This window comes from Coccidioides posadasii, chromosome 1, assembly GCF_018416015.2.
Source record: "Coccidioides posadasii str. Silveira chromosome 1, complete sequence".
Lineage (NCBI taxonomy): Eukaryota > Fungi > Ascomycota > Eurotiomycetes > Onygenales > Onygenaceae > Coccidioides > Coccidioides posadasii.
Genome location: NC_089407.1, coordinates 7,661,646 through 7,678,065, shown reverse-complemented (window position 1 = coordinate 7,678,065; position 16,420 = coordinate 7,661,646). Strand labels below are relative to the sequence as shown.

Here is a 16,420-nt window from a genome sequence, read left to right as displayed (position 1 = left end):
GTGACGAAGAAAATGGCCGTGTGGTTGAGGGTAGCTTTCTTTGACAGGATGGCTTCAGAGGGATAGGTTGAAAGCGTGGAGATGGGCTGGGTCGCTAAAATTTCACCAGGTTGATCCAGAGAGATGATAAAGAGCTTGTTAAGGGTGAGAACTTTAACACAGAGTGTTTCATCTAACTCTGGCGTGAAAGCAGACTGTGGATGTGGTGTGGTGGCGGATTTAGTTACTGAGAGAGCTTGAAAAGGTGATGAAAGAAGGGAAGTCGGCGGCGGCAGTTGGAGGAGGAACGTAGTAGCCTGGAGGTGTTTCTGCCTCTTGAGAATTTGTTGATGGGATTGATGATGATGATGAAGATGATGATGATGATGTTATTTTCTGGCAACCTCTCTCCCTCCAGATTGGCTCAATAAAGATGGCACAAATCCAACCTTGAGATCGATCGGAAGATGGAGAATTGAGCCTGGTTGGGCTTAGCGCATGCGTGGGTTTTGGCTTTTTGGGCTTGGCTTTCCAGAACAACCCGCTCGATGTCGTGCAACCTCTCGGAGAAATTCTTTTTTCCTCCCTAGGGCGCTTCCTGGCCCGTCCTGACCGAAGCCAGTGACAGAGCGTGGGCTACCGGAGAGGCAGCGGGCTTGTATCTAGCTTATCTATGCAAGGACACGGTTTTGGCTCAATTATCAGTGCCTCTCTATGGCAGCTTGGGGTCACTTTGGATGAAAACGGGCGTTTATCTTCGCTGCTACGCGACATGAAAGGCGTGACAGATTGCCTAGCTATTATTACGCGGCATCTACAATTAACCCCCGGAGCGGCTCGTTGAGCTATATAACTATTACAAGCCCTTTATATCAAGTAGCGTCATAACTACGGGGTCGTTAATTCATGCAATAGTATGCCACTAAGAGGTCATGGGAGAAAGTTCAGGTAAAAGCCGTTCGCTAACTATCAACTCCCGGGGGCTTCGAGCCGCGGTGGGAAGAGGATCGGTAGCTTCTCTGGCGCTTCTTCTGGATACTCTTCCCGTATTACTTTCATGGTTTCAGCATACATGACTTTGTAGCCTTCCGAGGTGAAATGAAGCCCTACCGAGCATTTTAGCGGGTGTCTGGGTTAGGGGATGGGGCCAGGCTGTAGGTCATTTGGCGTAAACACAGGTAGGGCTTTGCTTACCATCACACAACAACTCGGCAAGTTTCTTGTTGGGCGGCGCATCCTTCGACCCGGCCAATGGTTCGCCTTCGGTCCAACCAGCCTCTTTCATAAAGGCAGACCAGATATCTACCACGGGGGTATCCAACGATTTTCCTACTTCACGACAGGCATCCGCGTATAGTTTTGTGACTTGCGCCTTTCTCGTGAGGGTTGAATAACCACTTTCACGACCGTAGGATTCAAGTTGATATTCGTTTACTGGCGGCGGCGTAAGCAAAAGGAGCTTGGTTTTCTGCGCATTCACCGCTTTATGAGTGATAATACCCCTCAAGCTTTGCTGGTACTTTTCCAGTGGAACATGTTGGTCATAGGGGGGCAAAACTGCGTCGTTTGCGCCGAAGAAGATAGTCTACGCGGTAAGGTCAGATATGCTCTGACGCCGGAGAAATGCAATCATAAGAGGGCACGCAGATACCATAAGCCGGACTTTGTCTTTCTCAACTGGCGGGAAAAACTGGCCTAAGGCAGTCAAGCCCTGCGGGGATGTGTATCCGCTGGTTTTGTCAGAGTGGGAAAAGACACTTTTGAGGTTTCCAGGTGGATTATGGGTACCTAAATCCACGGTTGATGACATCGAGGCGCCTTATATACACTGCATTTCAAGAGAGCATTTGAGTTCTCCATCTTCAAAGGCATTGCTTGGTTCAAAAGGGTATTGTCTTCGTAGCGATCCGTGAGGGGCGGCATACCATCTTGAAGAGCCGGCTGAAACGTAAAGCCTTTCTCCTGAGACGAGGCTCCCTGAGTGATGGAATCCCCGAAAATAATGAACTGATCGAAAGTGATGGACATTGGACACGGAGCAGCAGCGCCGTCCAGAGAGCGGTCCGTGGACATTGTTCCTAACCGGGAAATTAACTTGAGTATGGTGCGAGTTTCGACTCGAAGAAATTGTGGGGTGGAGAGCCAAACATTTATGTTCGCTCCGCCCGAGGCTTTACGGTCCTTTATGACGATCTATATGCCATTCAAGCAAAAATCTAGACCTCTGCTGCCCAGCACTCGAATCAATAACTGAGCATGATAGTGCTTTCAAGAGGACCAGCAAACAGGATGATGCTGTTTGCCATCCGTGGAAAGAAAAGGATGATGTTTGTCGGGGGATCCCGTGCCAAGAATACGGAAATCAGCACCGAAGATTACCGCTTAACACGGAACAGGCTAGTTAATCGGGCATCCCTCATGACATCATCACCTCCAGGGCCATGTTGAAAAGCACGTCGCGGCGCCGGGGCGCGCTGCTGTGGCACGACGGCCCTGGACCAGATCACAATCTGATGGCTGATAGCTGGAGTGTGAGCAGGGAGATGCAATCGATGACTTTTCCAAAGTGTGTGAGGAGTAAACAGCCCTCAGAAGGCTCACAGTCATAGGAAAAAAAAAAAAAAAAAAAAAGGAACACCTACACCAGCGCCATGAAGCACGAGAAATGCTCCTTGGCAAAATTTTGGAACGAGGAGCTTATGCTCTCCGGAAGTGACCAAAGTGCGCCAAGAGGAGTAAACTATACAGTTAAGAGTTCAACACCTCCGTGCTCCGTCCGGGCCGAAGAGCTGAAGGAGATATAACACCCTTCGGCGCCGAAATATATCCTCTATCATGGTTGGCAGTGCCTAGACTGCTTGGATGGCTCGAAACATGAACCTTTCACAGAGTGCGTACCTTTAAATCTTTGATCCAGAATCTTGGTTATCCTTTTCTTTTTCCTTTTTCCTTTCCTTTCGTTTTTTTCGGGAGAGGGTCCATTGACGGGTTTATGGGTGGCACTTGATATGGTTGCAGCTAAGTTTCGCAAAGGCACCATCGGATGGTGTTTGTTGTTGTTTATTTGCCTCAACATTTAGTTTGTTAGAAGTGACCATTTAATTCATCCTCCACCCAACATGAATCTGCTGTTTGAACAGGTTCACCTGCTGTGCGACTGGAGTATCGGTGTTTGTTCTTCTTCAAGCTTGAAATTTGAACTGCATAATTAAGCACTTTGTGCAAGCCTGCTGGCTGGCTGGAAAGTAAACAAAGCAAAGACCTCCGAGGAAAAAGAATCAATCAACGGAGATAGGCATGGCATTCCTATTGAATTATATAGATCATAGTCAAAGCTGAGGTGGCAGCCGATACCAATAATCGGGACCCAAGGACATCACCGGTGGTGGCTGGCCGTCATTGTTCTTGTGGCGGTGGTGGTGGTGGTGGTAGGGGTTGGGCCTGTCGGTTCTGCGAATTGTCTCCACGCCAAGCAAAGTCGAGGGTCTCGGAAGCAAGGCACTGGCGTTGAGGCATCAGATGATATATTCACCGTCGCCAACCCCTGTTCGCCTCCTCACTGCAGCTTCTCCGTGAGCTGATTCTCCAGCATACTCGACTGTTGGCGTTGGACGGTTAGATGTCAATCAGAGTGAGTATGTCTCTTACCGTCCACACCCTCTTAATAGCACATTATATTCCCAAACCTGCCAACAGCTGTCCATTTGCAGGATATGCCTGCAGCTAACTTTGAAACCTCAAAGCTGACCCTCTTTACTGCACCTTGTGATCGTCATTTTCCCGGCAATCTTAGCTGGGCACGAGACACGCCTTAATGGGCCTTCTGTCCAGCCCCCGTTAGTCACAGTCGCTTCTCATCTGATATAAGCTTCAGCACGTCGCAGCTTTCCCTAGAGTGCTAACTAATATTGACATAGGTGGCGTGCACCCGAAAAGGATCATGTTTAGGCTCTGAGTTTTGAAATGGCGCGTTCAACTTCTTCACCTTCGCGGTCGCTGGCCGAACGTCGGATAGACGACGATGTGGACGACGAATCCTCAGCCCTCCTACCCGTAACTTCCCCTCCGTCGCCGTCGACCCTTCGACGTGGCCACGGCATTCAGTTCACCGGATTAGATCGACCCTCGAGACGCTCACAGGACATGGGCGAGAGATCGAGCCTCCTAGGTGGCGATCATACACAACGCTCCTATACCACGATACCGTCTTCGACGCGGCCGGATGCTTTCTTCAGGCATAACAGTGCGGCTGGAAGTGTTCGGATGTCAAAAAATCATAGCCGTGCAAACTCCCAAGCTACAAAATTTGGCCCTAATGGTGCGGTTGAATGGTCCAACAGCCCTCTTTCACAGGAGGAGACCCGATTTTCAGACAATCGGGTTTGGTACGATCAGTTTACGTCCACTGACTGGGTCCATGATACCATCGCCGACGGAATACGTCTCCGCGAGCTGAGAAGCCGAAGGGATATCCGTGGTCGATTTTTGGCTTGGCTGGACGGTGCCCAAGGATGGATTCTCGTCGCTGTCATTGGTATCGTGACCGCTTGTTTTGCATACTTCGTGGATGTGACCGAAAGGGCTCTATATGACCTGAAGGAAGGCTTTTGCACAGACAACTGGTTCTCCAGTAAGCATCACTGCTGTCTTGGCGAAGATGACTGCTCATCTTGGAGTACGTGGGCCGATATATTCCGGCTTCCAAAAGCAGAAAATGCTTGGGTAGACTTTCTTGCCTTCGTCGCCTGGGCTGTTATTCTGGCTACTGCATCCTGCCTTCTTACTCTTCTCACCAAGACAGTTGTTCCATCTTCAATTTCGCTCTCCACACTTGACGAAGATTTGGCTGCAGGAGGAGCTGGTTCTTCAGCAGATGTTTTCAGCCGAAATGACGGCAAAGCTGGCTCAGATGCTAGCGTAACCGATTTTGAAGAATCTGCACCGCCAATGGTCTACTATTCCGCGGCAGGCAGTGGAGTTGCAGAGGTCAAAGTCATTCTTAGTGGCTTTGTTATTCATGGTTATCTTGGAATGAAAACATTAATCATAAAGACTCTAGCCCTGGTTCTTAGCGTTGCATCTGGTTTGAGTGTTGGCAAGGAAGGTCCTTATGTGCATATTGCCACTGCTATTGGCAATATTTGTTGTCGGATATTTTCAAAGTATCAGCATAATGACGGCAAACGGCGTGAAGTTTTGAGCGCGAGTGCCGCCAGTGGTGTTGGTGTTGCTTTTGGAGCTCCAATTGGAGGCGTTCTATTCAGTTTGGAGGAAGTTAGGTATGTGATCTTCAAAAGCATGAACATGTTCGAGTGTGCTAACTTGTTCTACTTCTAGCTATTATTTCCCTCCTAAGACCCTTTTTCGAACATTTTTCTGCTGTATTGTAGGTTCAATTTAAACCAAGCTCCAGACACACATCATGGTCCTTAACGCTTACATGCTGCAGGTTGCCGCCCTCTCCCTAAAATTTTTAAACCCATACGGTACCGGAAAGATTGTATTGTTTCAAGTACACTACGTCTCAGACTGGGAAATATTTGAAGTTGCATTGTTTATGATTCTTGGTGCGCTTGGTGGAGCTGCGGGAGCGCTCTTTATCAAAGCATCAAAAATTTGGGCTCAGTCATTTCGAAAGATTCCAGCTATCAAGCGATGGCCAATGCTGGAAGTAATTCTAGTCGCGTTATTAACCGGTATTATGAGTTGGTGGAACCGATATACGAAATTGGCAGTATCTGAGCTCCTTTTCGAGCTCGCAAGTCCCTGCGATTACGCCCAGGCAAGCAATACAGGGTTATGTCCGACGAAGGAAGAAATCCCACAAGTAATTCGCTACCTTATTATCGCCTTTGTTATCAAGGCCTTCCTGACGATTGTGACGTTTGGCATTAAGGTACCAGCTGGTATCTATGTGCCGTCAATGGTTGTCGGAGGGATGATGGGCAGGATCGTGGGCCACATTGCCCAATATTTTGTTGTTCACTATCCAAATTTCTTCCTTTTTGGAAGCTGCCCAAGCTCTCGAGGCCCTCTAGCGTGCGTTAACCCTGGAGTATATGCCCTTATTGCAGCGGGTTCCACGATGTGCGGCGTGACTAGACTGTCTGTGACCCTAGTTGTGATTTTGTTTGAATTAACCGGTAGCCTTGATCACGTACTTCCGTTCTCTCTTGCGATTTTATGTGCGAAATGGACGGCGAACGCAATGGAGCCTCTGAGTATCTACGTAAGTACAACGATTAAACAATGGCTTCCAGATTCCCTAACCGCAAGTTTAGGACCTCCTAACGGACATGAACTCTTATCCCTATCTCGATAACAACCTAAATCCGATTACCGACGCCGAACTCGGTGAAATCGTGCCTTCTGTTCGAAAATCCCGTATTATTGATATTACCGAGTCTCCTCTCGTTCCTGCCTCGGAGCTTCGTACAAAACTCGATATCCTCCTCCGTGGTGGGGAGTTGGATAGTGGTCTTCCTATCCTACGTGATAGCATTCTTGTCGGGTTTATCCCTGCTCCCGAGCTTGAATTCGCGCTTGATAAACTAGAAACAGAAGATGCGATGTGCTTGATGTCAATGCACTCAACATGGGCTGGCTGGAGCAGTGTCGAAGAGCAGGAGGGATTCGAACCGACGGATTTTACGCCTTACATTGACCCGGTATACCCCACTATTTTCTCCTATGTCGATGAACTCGATTTCTCTTGGTACAACAGCTAATCTCATTTTAGTCCCCTGTGGCACTGGATGTTCATTCCCCGATCAACCTTGTTTATCAATGCTTTGTGAAACTAGGCCTACGATACATGTGTGTACTCCGTGACGGAAAATATGCTGGCCTGGTTCACAAAAAATGGTTCGTGAAATTTATGAAAGAAACCCACAAGTCCGAAGAAGCATGAGCTGCTTGGTAGCTCTGTCAGAGGTAAAACACGTGTTCGCAGAAAGAGAGCGAGCGAGTGCAAGTACCTGGCTTTGGATGTTCTTTTGTCAATAATATTTCCTGTTGATATGTTTGGTCCGCACCAGAAGTCCTTGTTTTCCCTTTTGGTGTGGTTCTTTTCTAGAATGCTAAGCTGGATAGCTGGCGCGTTTGTCTGATATCCTTATGGGCACCTAGAGATTAGTGTTATAGCTTCTCTGTTCATTCCTTTTTTTTTCTTGGTTTACATACAGATACAGGGCGAGCATGGCAAGATAGTGGCCTTATAGATACCTTCACAACTTGGTCTGAGACTTTATCGGTCTTGTGAAGTAGATAAAATCTACTAGGAGTCATAACATTATATGTTAGCTCCATCTATGCTGAGTTCACTTGACATTGTGAGAAATAAAAATTCACAAAACAGGGTCGCTGAGTTAGCATCTCATTTACAGGCAGCACCGCGAGAAAAAAGGGATGGGAAAAAAAAAAAGAAAGAAAGAAAGAAAGAGAACATCTCCTGATCCTAGTGTCCCGCAGTGGAAATTTGTTTAAAATGCTTGGAAAAAAAGGCTCCCCCAAATGATGGATGTATTGGAGGCGCCTCCCCTCACCATCAGGGGACAGAACCCTGTGGTCATATTTGGGATAGCTTTGTAATTGTGAGGTTGGACTAAAGCAGACTGCGGAGCTATCCCTTGAGCATGCTGGTTGTGCGGAATGGCTCTTATAGGTGATACATTGCTCATTGAGTCATTGACCATTCCTTTTTAATAGAAAATACATTCTTTAATAGATGTAGAAATAAGTACATGCCTACTTTGTGAAAAGGAAAAGAGGGTATCAGAAGAGATAAACTGGAAGCCCGTTTGTACCACATGTGACCTGATAACATACTCTGTGTTTCCCTGAACTTATATATATAGTAGTGTGCGCATTGCTAGGGATCATAAAATATACATCTTGACGGTGAAAATATCAGTAATATACTCTGCATTGCAAACCATACCCTTTCCCAAGGGAGTTCTTGACGAGAGAGAGGCTGTGTTTCAGTCTTCAGTCAGCCTCAAAGCTGTTCATATTGGTAAGTGCGCAAACCGATCGATGCCTGGTTCATTTTCTCTATCAGATGAACATGGTATGAGAGAAGTAAGTAAAATAAAGCAAGAATAGGCAAGGATATATATAAGCGCTAGCTAAGTCGTAAGAGCTGGCTTGTAAGGAGACTATGTTGCCCCTAATGAGGGAAGGAAATATTGTTTGGCGCCAAGTGACTCAGTTTTCCGCTCGGTGTTAACTGTAACTCACTGATGCTTTGCCCAAAAGCTCATGGTAAAGTGCGTGCTGGGGTAGTTCACTCCATCCCAGCAATAAAGGTTAGAGATATGTGAGAAGTAGATCAAGCACGCGTGTATTTGCCACTACCTACTCTCACCTTCGCTCATACCCGAGGAAGCGAAGAGCAATGTCTTGATCCCATACCCAGCCTTCTGGAACCGCTTCGCCAACCCACTCTGATACTTCGCCCGCAGAAGCCCGTCTCCACTCATCGTTTCCATCTAGGTTATCAATTGGAAAGAAAGTATCGCATTCAAAGCCATTGCTGGATCGTGATGGATCGTTTTTCTCGGCTTCCGAAGTAGGCCGACGGACATCTGTCATGACAATCCTCATTTTGCAACCTAGGCCAGTGGGATCTAGTTTTAAAGAGGATGCGTATATCTCGGCGCCGCCAATCACAAGGACATTCCCGAGACTTCGTCGACCATTCTGGGAAAAAGGGTTGAAGCTATCTCGTAGGGCGAGAAGAGCAGATCCGATACCATTAGACACAAGGACATCAGGGGTTTCCTTCTCCAATTCCTCGATTGAATCATTTTTCTCCGTAGACGAACAGCTCTTGGACTCTGTCCTAAATTCATCTTTCTTCTCCTGCGCTTTTTCCCACTCTCTTTTTCTCGCAGCCTTCCACTCTGCTGCCGCCCGCTCGCATACCATTCCCGACTCGTCGCGCGTTATAATAACATTCAACCGTTTCGGAAGTGGTCGAAATCTGCTAGGGAGGGAATCATATGTTTTCCTTCCCATTATCACCGCATTTAGGGCGTTAGGGGTATGGAGCTGGGGTTGGGCTGCGGCAGGCGGGCGCGTCGTTATACGTGCAAAAAAGCTCATGTCAGACTTTATGCGAGGCCATGGAAGTGTTCCACAATTCCCGATTCCAAGGCGAGAAATACTGGGGTTTGTATGGGAGGTGACTGGTGTTGTTGCGACGACAAGCGTAAGCGGCGGTAGTTTTGCGGAGTTTGCGAATGCTGAGGGGCAATGGGGAGACATGGTAAAGCCCGCGATGATGGCCTCCATGCAAGGAAAACGCTACTCGTCCGTCTACTGCTTAATCAAATCATGTACTAAGAATTCAGGGGGCAGATTTACCTGTAAGCACCGAGTTGTACGCTTTGAGTTCGAAGTGTGGTGTGGGAAGACGCGGCTCGCGACCCAAACCAAGCTACGATGCTTGAGCTGAACATTGTCTCTTGTAACACGACTCCATGATGCCTTTTGAATATCAAATTAGTTATAGAATAGAAATTCTGGTATTTCACATCGCCTGAAAACCTGGGTATCTCGAGAAAGCTGTCTCCACCAACTCCGAATAAATATGCCGCCATTTGGAGCCATTTCACAAAACAAGCCAGTCCCGAAACTTCCCAAAAAACGCCGAGTAATACCAATCCCTCCATGCTTGGCTAAATTCTTGAAAGTGACTGTGAAAGAAACTTCAGCAGCCGTTCATCAATGGCTTTCTTCACCATTTCCACATCCTTGTCTAGCTGCTCTCTCCTCCTTACATCCCTCTCATCTTCGCCCAACATATCCAATTTTCCGAAAAGCCATAGTTCTTTCATGGTTCTGGTCAAGGCCAAGATGTCCTCCACAGCGCGGACCTAGAATTGAAAGAAACGGTTTAGCTCAAAATCGAAGGAAGGCTATAAGGTAAAGCAAGGCAGGACGGGCTCGAGGGTACGGACAAGAGCAGTTGATTCCACGTCAAGCTGATATGTTTCTATGGCCGAGGCTGTATGGCTGGGATTATCCACCTAGAGACAAGTTAGCTCCACTGGGAAGGACTGTACGCAAAGAAAGCCCCTGGACCGTACCGTGGCAGCAGCCATGATATTTTCGAATCGCTGGAGAAGTTGGGCGATGTCCGCGTTTATACGGTCTGTTAGGTTGGTTTTAATTAGCACATCTTGTGCACGGTATTGCATTGTAAAACACACTTTGGAATGCTTTGGATGTCGGCTGCTGCGGATCCATTTTGAGACCAATTGAAGGGCTAGAGTATTCAGGACTCTGAGCCGTTTTTCCATTGTTCGGGATGATGTACTTTTGCATTGTTTGATCGCTCTGACCGTTACTAATCAGGACCACATCCGGACTGGCATAGCCCCTTATGAGAGGCAAGGGGTTATTCTAATGCAAGTATGACATGAAGCTGGTATGACGCGGAACTCATTGTCTTTAAGATACTAAAATATTATATCCAGAATACAGCTTGTCGACCATAAAAGCTCATTTCCCCTTTCCTTCAATCCTGTCACTGATCTTGTCTACAATCACATCACCCACTCTGTGCAGGATCTTGCTTGTCATGGACTCTACACTTTCCACATGTAGATTAGCCAATGTTTAGTTTAACTGCTTAAGGGGAACATACCGTTCCTGTCATCGTCACGGTGCCCGCTCCCATAGCCTGACGAGCTGTACTTATTGTCACGGGTGTTAGACCCGTATGAATCATCTCTCTTGCTAGATCCGTAGCTGGTATTCCCGGAATAGCCCGAGGAGCCATAGCTGTTGTTATCATCTTTTTTGCCGGAACCATAGCTGGTACTTCCTGAATATCCGGATGACCCATACGTATCATTATCGCGTTTGCTAGATCCGTAAGGATTATCATCCTTCTTGCCGGAGCCGTACCTAGATGACCCGTATGAAGAATCATTATCGCGTCTGCCGTAGGAATCGTTGTCATCTCTCTTGCTAGAGCTGTAGGAAGTGCTTCCCGAATATCCGGACGATCCGTGTGTATCGTTGCCGCGTTTACTAGACCCATAGCCGGATGAACCATAGGAGTCCTTGTCATTGTCACGTTTGCTGGAACCATATGAATCATCACTATCTTTCTTGCTAGACCCATAGCCAGACGAGCCGTAGGAAGTGTCCTTGTCGCGATTATTAGACCCGTAGGAGCCGTTATCATGACGGTTCGAGGAGTACGTATTATCGCCACCAGTGCGACCTGAAGATCCATATGTATCATTGTCGTGCTTCTTGTTAGAGCCGTAATTGTCGCTTCCAGAATATCCGGATGATCCATAGGACTTATTATTGTCACGTCGACCGGATCCATAGGAATCAGAGCCACCAGTTCGGCCAGACGATCCGTAGGTGTCATCATTTCTCGTTTTAGGACCATAGGAATTGTTCCCGCTGGTACGGCCAGAGGATCCGTACGTATCATTGTCATCACGGCGTGATGAGTCGTAGGAATCATCATCACGTTTGTTGCTAGATCCGTAGCTTCCGCTCATTCCAGCACGGCCGGAGTTTGAATATGAATTGTCGTCGTCGTCTCTCCTGCTGGACCCATAGGTACCATCTCCACGAGAGCCCTAGCCAGGTCAGAACCGTTGGGAACTCGCCAGCACTCTAAAACTTACCCCGTGGGAGCTTCCGCGGCCGGAAGACTGGACGCAGAGATATCGTATTAGAGATATAGATGAAATATTGCTTTGGGGAAGCTTAGCCGACTTACACCGTAGTCGTCATCACGACGGGAAGACTATCCATATATCATTAGTAGGGATCATAAAGCCTGTTCAAAAATACTCAATTGCACGGGGCTTGAGGAATCGTAAGCGAATATGAAGGGGTCTCACGGCATATGAACTGTCATTGCCTCCATAGCCGCTGGTGCTCCGACCCTAGAATATTGAGGTTAAAATGCGAAAATCGGAGCACGGGTATAGGGGATTGGATACATAGTTGCCGTTATCGTTGTAAGACATGATTTACAAAACAGCAAGAAATCAAGCTGGGTTAAGCGGTAGCCGAGAATTTAATTTAAAAAATGGGTTCCAATTGAGAAATACAATCGAGATAGTATGACGGATCACTAGGGAAAGAGAATGAGGGAACAGAAGGGAAAGCACCCGCTTTTATGTCCCGTTCAGCATCGTGACGAAGCTGTTGAGACCCGATGAAATAGTGGGCGCCAATCCCCTCTGCTCCCGACACCACACGCATGCCCCCTGTATGACCGATCTATGGAATATTATGGCGCAGCTGAGCATCAACCCCCCATCTGGGAAAGAACGAAACCCAATTCCAAATATAACTAGGCAAATGCTGGGACTATGTGGCCCATCGCCCTCTATGTATGTCTTGATTCATTGCGCATCACAGTACCAAAGGTTGTTCTCCGTCGGCAGCCAATGGATGACGTTGATTCTTCCGTCGTAACCCCGCAGTCAACCAAAGATTGCCCCGCTGAACATCCAGATCCAGATCGAAATGCATGAAACGTACTCCGTAAAGCTCCTCGCTAAACTAGAAAGGCCGGGGTCATTTGTTGGCCCACTTCGTCGAAAATGCAACGATTTTGCTGGAGTGATCCCGGCGGATACATGTGGCTGGTTCCACCCGAAAGTCACACTAGTTTGGGGATATTCGCCACATCCATTCAGGGGATGGCTGCATTGGTGGCTGTGCGACGCCACATGCATTCGTCCACTATTTGCCCCAAGACACCTACACTAGAAATACAACATGCTTGCTTGGAGTTGCGAGTGTCGCAGGTCCATGGAGGTATTCAGGGAGTTGGAAGTACTTTGGGTGTGGCGATTTTATTTAACATATTTAGACTAGTTTTAGACGAGTCAGCACGCACGGAAATCGAGAATGAAGAGCGGTATCAGAACACACCATAAACCGTTTATGGAAGTCGGATCGTAGTAAATCCTAGAGCTTCATATTAGCTTTGATAGTTCTAGAGGTGACGGGCCGGTACATACGTTAACAAACTCCTTTTGTCCTTTGTTTTCTGTGCCTCGCGCCTGATTCTTGAAAACGACATCATCATCCCAGCGCCTTTTCACATTGAAATCTTGGGGGTTTAGCAAGGGATTTCCCCTTGCAATATCGTATTCGCGCTGCTCCTGTTCTTTTGCCGCCTTTTCCTGTTCCTGTACCAGGTTATGAGAAACATTCCAAAAGCATTCAGGGCTTAGCGGGGCAAACCTCTTTCTCCTTTTGCACAGCCCTTTCTCGCTTGATCTTCTCCAATTCCCTCATTAACTCTGCTGTTTCATCCTCCTCATCATCACTGTCAAACTGTCAGGATAGAGGACCCTAAGCGGCTTCCGGGAATGACGAACCTATCCTCTTCACTGCTCTCACTCTCATCCGCATCCGAGTCCGCATCAATATCCCGAGTCTCCTCTAATATCCTACGGCGTTTTGCTTCAAAATCTTCGGCTGCTATAGGATCTCCACTATCCGAGCCATTTTCTAGAAGGTGTTTTGGGGTCTGTGCGTCTATCGACGGAGCTGGGGCCTTGTTTTCTGGGATACCAGCCTTTTTCGCAAAATGGGCCGCTTCCGCCTTCAAAAGCTCTGCTCTAAGATCGCGAACTTCGGTATCTGCATCGCCGCCTTGTCCTGGTTTCCTGTGATCAGCGTCAGTAGGAATAGCTTCCAAAACCTTATTCACGGTCACTCACCGAACTTTCAGGTGAGTATGTGCCGGAAGGAGTCGTTGATGATAGGCGGGTCCTCGTAGTGCTTCTTTTCCCCGGGCCTGCCATAATGTAAGTGCCTTGAATCGCAAGAGCAGTGCCGCATATCTGGCTTACAGGGTCAAACGTTGGTCGATGTGCTGCCAAAGTGTTAGCGAGATTCGTGCCAAGGCTATCAAGGATTAAGTAGAAATACACACCTGTTGTCATTGTGAGTTCCTGGCTGAGCCGAGAACTGACACTGCATTTGATTAAGACAATGTTGCTATCCTGTTCAATACGTAGAGAAGTGCAGTTTGGTTTGCTTTCTTTTGACGCGGCTTGAGGTCACAGCTGCGTCGAGTTTCGGAATAAATATACTCCGTACCGGAACTAACCCATCGCTCACGTGATTCACATAGACTACCTACTAGGTAGACGAAATTCCCCTTTAGGTAGCTTAGCATATGACAAGCATACGAGTATATATATACCCTCCATCATGACCTCAGGAGCATGTCGGAAAAATTGGCGCCCGAGCCCTTTTGTTTGTACACTAGTCTCTTTGTAGTCTAGCTCATTACAGAACATGAATAGTCTGTGGTCCCGGAGCAGAATGAAAAGCCAGTACGGAGTACTCCATACGAGGGTGTTTGGAAAAATTATGGTGACCGCAATAACGTTTTCCCGTTGTTTCTCGTGACGGCCCTACCTAGTAGGTAGTACTTGATGGTGATCTGCGTGTCTCCCGCTCTCCAGTCGCAATTGCGGGCGAGTGAGCTTTAACTGAACGATGGCCAGGGATACAGAGCTCTCGGCAAACGAACGCTCATTTATTCTTGAGGCCTTGCATAACAATGTGCGCCTTGACGGTCGAGCCTTGGATCAATTTCGTCCCCTCAACCTTACCTTTGGCGACGAGTATGGGCACGTGAAGGTCCAGCTCGGGAGGACGAGGTGAGTGATTGCTATCTCAATTAATTTGCCTGTTGGATGCCGACGTCTTTCAATATAGCTTTGCATTGCTGATCGCTAGGTTTTGTATAGTGTAATTGTTCGCATATCCGCCGAAGTGACAGCACCCCGCCCCGAGCGAGACAGCGATGGCATTTTTACTGTGTCTATTGAACTGAATGATATGGCTCTCCCGGGATTCGAGACAGGGCGGTATAAATCCCGAAGGGTTTTATTCCAACTTTCGATTGGATTTCGTTTGCTCTGGCAGCGTATTCTAACGGTAGCTTTTTTTCTCTTTTTAGACAATCGGACTTGGAGACGCAACTCTCCCGTACGCTAGACAAAATTGTGCGTCGATCGAATGCTCTGGACACAGAATCATTGTGCATAGCGAAGGGTCTAAGCTGCTGGAACGTCCGAGCGGATGTTCACATCGTTGACGCCGATGGCGGCTTGGTGGACATTTGCTGCCTTGCCATCATGGCTGGACTTCTCCATTTCCGCATCCCTGAGTCGACCGTCAGTGATGGGAAGGTAACTGTTTATTCTCCCGAAGAGAAAGTGCCGGTGCCTCTTAATCTCACGAAGGTGCCATTATCCATAACCTTCAACCTGTATGATGAAGGCAAAATCACGCTCATGGATGCAACTTCAAGCGAGGAGGCTGTTAGCGAGGGTGCTGTCATTATCGCCTTGGACAAAACGGGCGAAATAGCCCTCTACACGAAAGCTGAAGGAACACCTGCAGACCCCCTAAACATGGTTGCTTGCTCTACGGCCGCTTTGGCGAAGGTCAGAGATCTGAACGCCCTTGTTCAAAAGAGGTTAGGAGAGGATTCGAAGAAGCGGGATCAAAAGGGACTGCGTGCTGAGTCGAGCGCAGCGAATGAGAGATGACCGGCTTGCCGGATCATCCAACTAAGATCGGGATACCATATTCACAGAGCGCGTAAAGCTTGGGCGACTTGCAATGCAGACTCGCCCCCCGCAGGGAGCATCGATAGAAGTTTTGATGCAGCTGAAAATAGGAGCAGGGGCTGGATAAAGGGTTGCTCTCCGAAGGGGAAGGCTTGCCGAGTTGACAGTTTGCTTCTACTATGCCCCATAGGCCACAGAGGGTCGCCAAGGCCGGAATGCCATCCACTTCCGCACTTAAATGTTTGCGAGAGGACGGGCTCAGCCTGAGAGAGATGAAGATGAGAGCGACAGGGTGGCTGAGCAGCGGTGGATTTGCAGTCTTACGTGTAACTCATCTCTAGGGGGGGAAAAGAAGAAAAAGAAAACCAAAAAAGGTCCAACAAAAAAAAAAAAAAAAAAGAAACCCGCCAAATAAGGCCTGTCTGTGTGTAGATTTTTGTATTACGTATAGAGTAGAGCATAGAGCATACAGGAGAACTGTAATCCGATTCTCGCATCAAGATTATTTACGATATTCACCTTTAAGAGGTTCGTTGAAGCACGGAGCGCGGGCGATGCCATCGTCGCCGCTGACACACTGAACCGAAAGGGGTGGGCTGCGAGATTGGGGCCAGTCAGCGTGGTTGGATTCAGCCAGCGTTTCAAGGGTGTGAGCATCAACCATCTTCCAAGCTGTGGCTGCATGGAACCGCATTCATCTGCAGAACACATCTCTTCAAACAGGCCGCTGAATTTCTTTATAACATCGGAGGCAGAAGTATTCGTAACGATACCCACACTTGACGATTTTACTCCGGCAACCGTTTTCGTGCGCAGTTTTCCCCCCGATAACCTGCCCAGACCCCAACGAAGCC

The 16,420-nt window shown here is 47.9% G+C and overlaps 7 protein-coding genes across 9 annotated transcripts; 2 read left to right on the top strand and 5 right to left on the bottom strand.

Moving 5' to 3' along the window:
* Positions 1-702: 702 nt before the first annotated feature.
* Positions 703-2,239, bottom strand: D8B26_002320 (uncharacterized protein). Of its 3 annotated transcripts, XM_003066231.2 has the most exons (6): positions 2,128-2,239; positions 1,905-2,057; positions 1,768-1,807; positions 1,631-1,709; positions 1,174-1,564; positions 703-1,085 (listed from the first exon to the last, which is right to left on the bottom strand). In XM_003066231.2, exons 2-6 carry the CDS (start codon positions 2,050-2,052, stop codon positions 949-951), a joined length of 795 nt encoding a protein of 264 aa, XP_003066277.2. In that variant the 5' UTR covers positions 2,053-2,057; positions 2,128-2,239; the 3' UTR covers positions 703-948. The 3 variants fall into 3 exon arrangements, with proteins under 3 accessions (XP_003066277.2, XP_065979867.1, XP_065979868.1); XM_066123792.1 differs by having other exon boundaries at positions 1,905-2,239; XM_066123793.1 differs by having other exon boundaries at positions 703-1,064; positions 1,905-2,239.
* A 1,163-nt stretch (positions 2,240-3,402) lies between these two features.
* Positions 3,403-7,256, top strand: D8B26_002319 (uncharacterized protein). The gene is made up of 6 exons (XM_003066230.2): positions 3,403-3,610; positions 3,897-5,258; positions 5,317-5,365; positions 5,429-6,208; positions 6,261-6,647; positions 6,719-7,256. The coding sequence occupies exons 2-6, from the start codon at positions 3,943-3,945 to the stop codon at positions 6,887-6,889; spliced, it is 2,703 nt and encodes a 900-aa protein (XP_003066276.1). The 5' UTR covers positions 3,403-3,610; positions 3,897-3,942; the 3' UTR covers positions 6,890-7,256.
* Positions 7,257-8,271: 1,015 nt separating this feature from the next.
* Positions 8,272-9,246, bottom strand: DFR1 (dihydrofolate reductase; the record flags this gene model as incomplete). Its single annotated transcript, XM_003066229.2, has 1 exon — positions 8,272-9,246. One exon carries the CDS (start codon positions 9,244-9,246, stop codon positions 8,341-8,343), a length of 906 nt encoding a protein of 301 aa, XP_003066275.2. The 3' UTR covers positions 8,272-8,340.
* A 219-nt stretch (positions 9,247-9,465) lies between these two features.
* D8B26_002317 (uncharacterized protein) lies at positions 9,466-10,308 on the bottom strand (the record flags this gene model as incomplete). The annotated part of the gene is made up of 4 exons (XM_066123791.1): positions 9,466-9,857; positions 9,942-10,010; positions 10,071-10,135; positions 10,194-10,308. 4 exons carry the CDS (start codon positions 10,306-10,308, stop codon positions 9,660-9,662), a joined length of 447 nt encoding a protein of 148 aa, XP_065979866.1. The 3' UTR covers positions 9,466-9,659.
* A 177-nt stretch (positions 10,309-10,485) lies between these two features.
* On the bottom strand, positions 10,486-11,984 carry D8B26_002316 (uncharacterized protein; the record flags this gene model as incomplete). The annotated part of the gene is made up of 6 exons (XM_066123790.1): positions 10,486-10,571; positions 10,631-11,588; positions 11,637-11,663; positions 11,732-11,758; positions 11,856-11,900; positions 11,958-11,984. 6 exons carry the CDS (start codon positions 11,982-11,984, stop codon positions 10,486-10,488), a joined length of 1,170 nt encoding a protein of 389 aa, XP_065979865.1.
* Positions 11,985-12,821: 837 nt separating this feature from the next.
* CWC15 (complexed with cef1p) lies at positions 12,822-13,922 on the bottom strand (the record flags this gene model as incomplete). Its single annotated transcript, XM_066123789.1, has 8 exons — positions 12,822-12,839; positions 12,901-12,936; positions 12,990-13,160; positions 13,216-13,300; positions 13,353-13,643; positions 13,698-13,774; positions 13,830-13,852; positions 13,913-13,922. The coding sequence occupies 8 exons, from the start codon at positions 13,920-13,922 to the stop codon at positions 12,822-12,824; spliced, it is 711 nt and encodes a 236-aa protein (XP_065979864.1).
* A 530-nt stretch (positions 13,923-14,452) lies between these two features.
* Positions 14,453-16,065, top strand: D8B26_002314 (uncharacterized protein). The gene is made up of 3 exons (XM_003066226.2): positions 14,453-14,648; positions 14,739-14,858; positions 14,951-16,065. Exons 1-3 carry the CDS (start codon positions 14,485-14,487, stop codon positions 15,543-15,545), a joined length of 879 nt encoding a protein of 292 aa, XP_003066272.1. The 5' UTR covers positions 14,453-14,484; the 3' UTR covers positions 15,546-16,065.
* Positions 16,066-16,420: the final 355 nt, after the last annotated feature.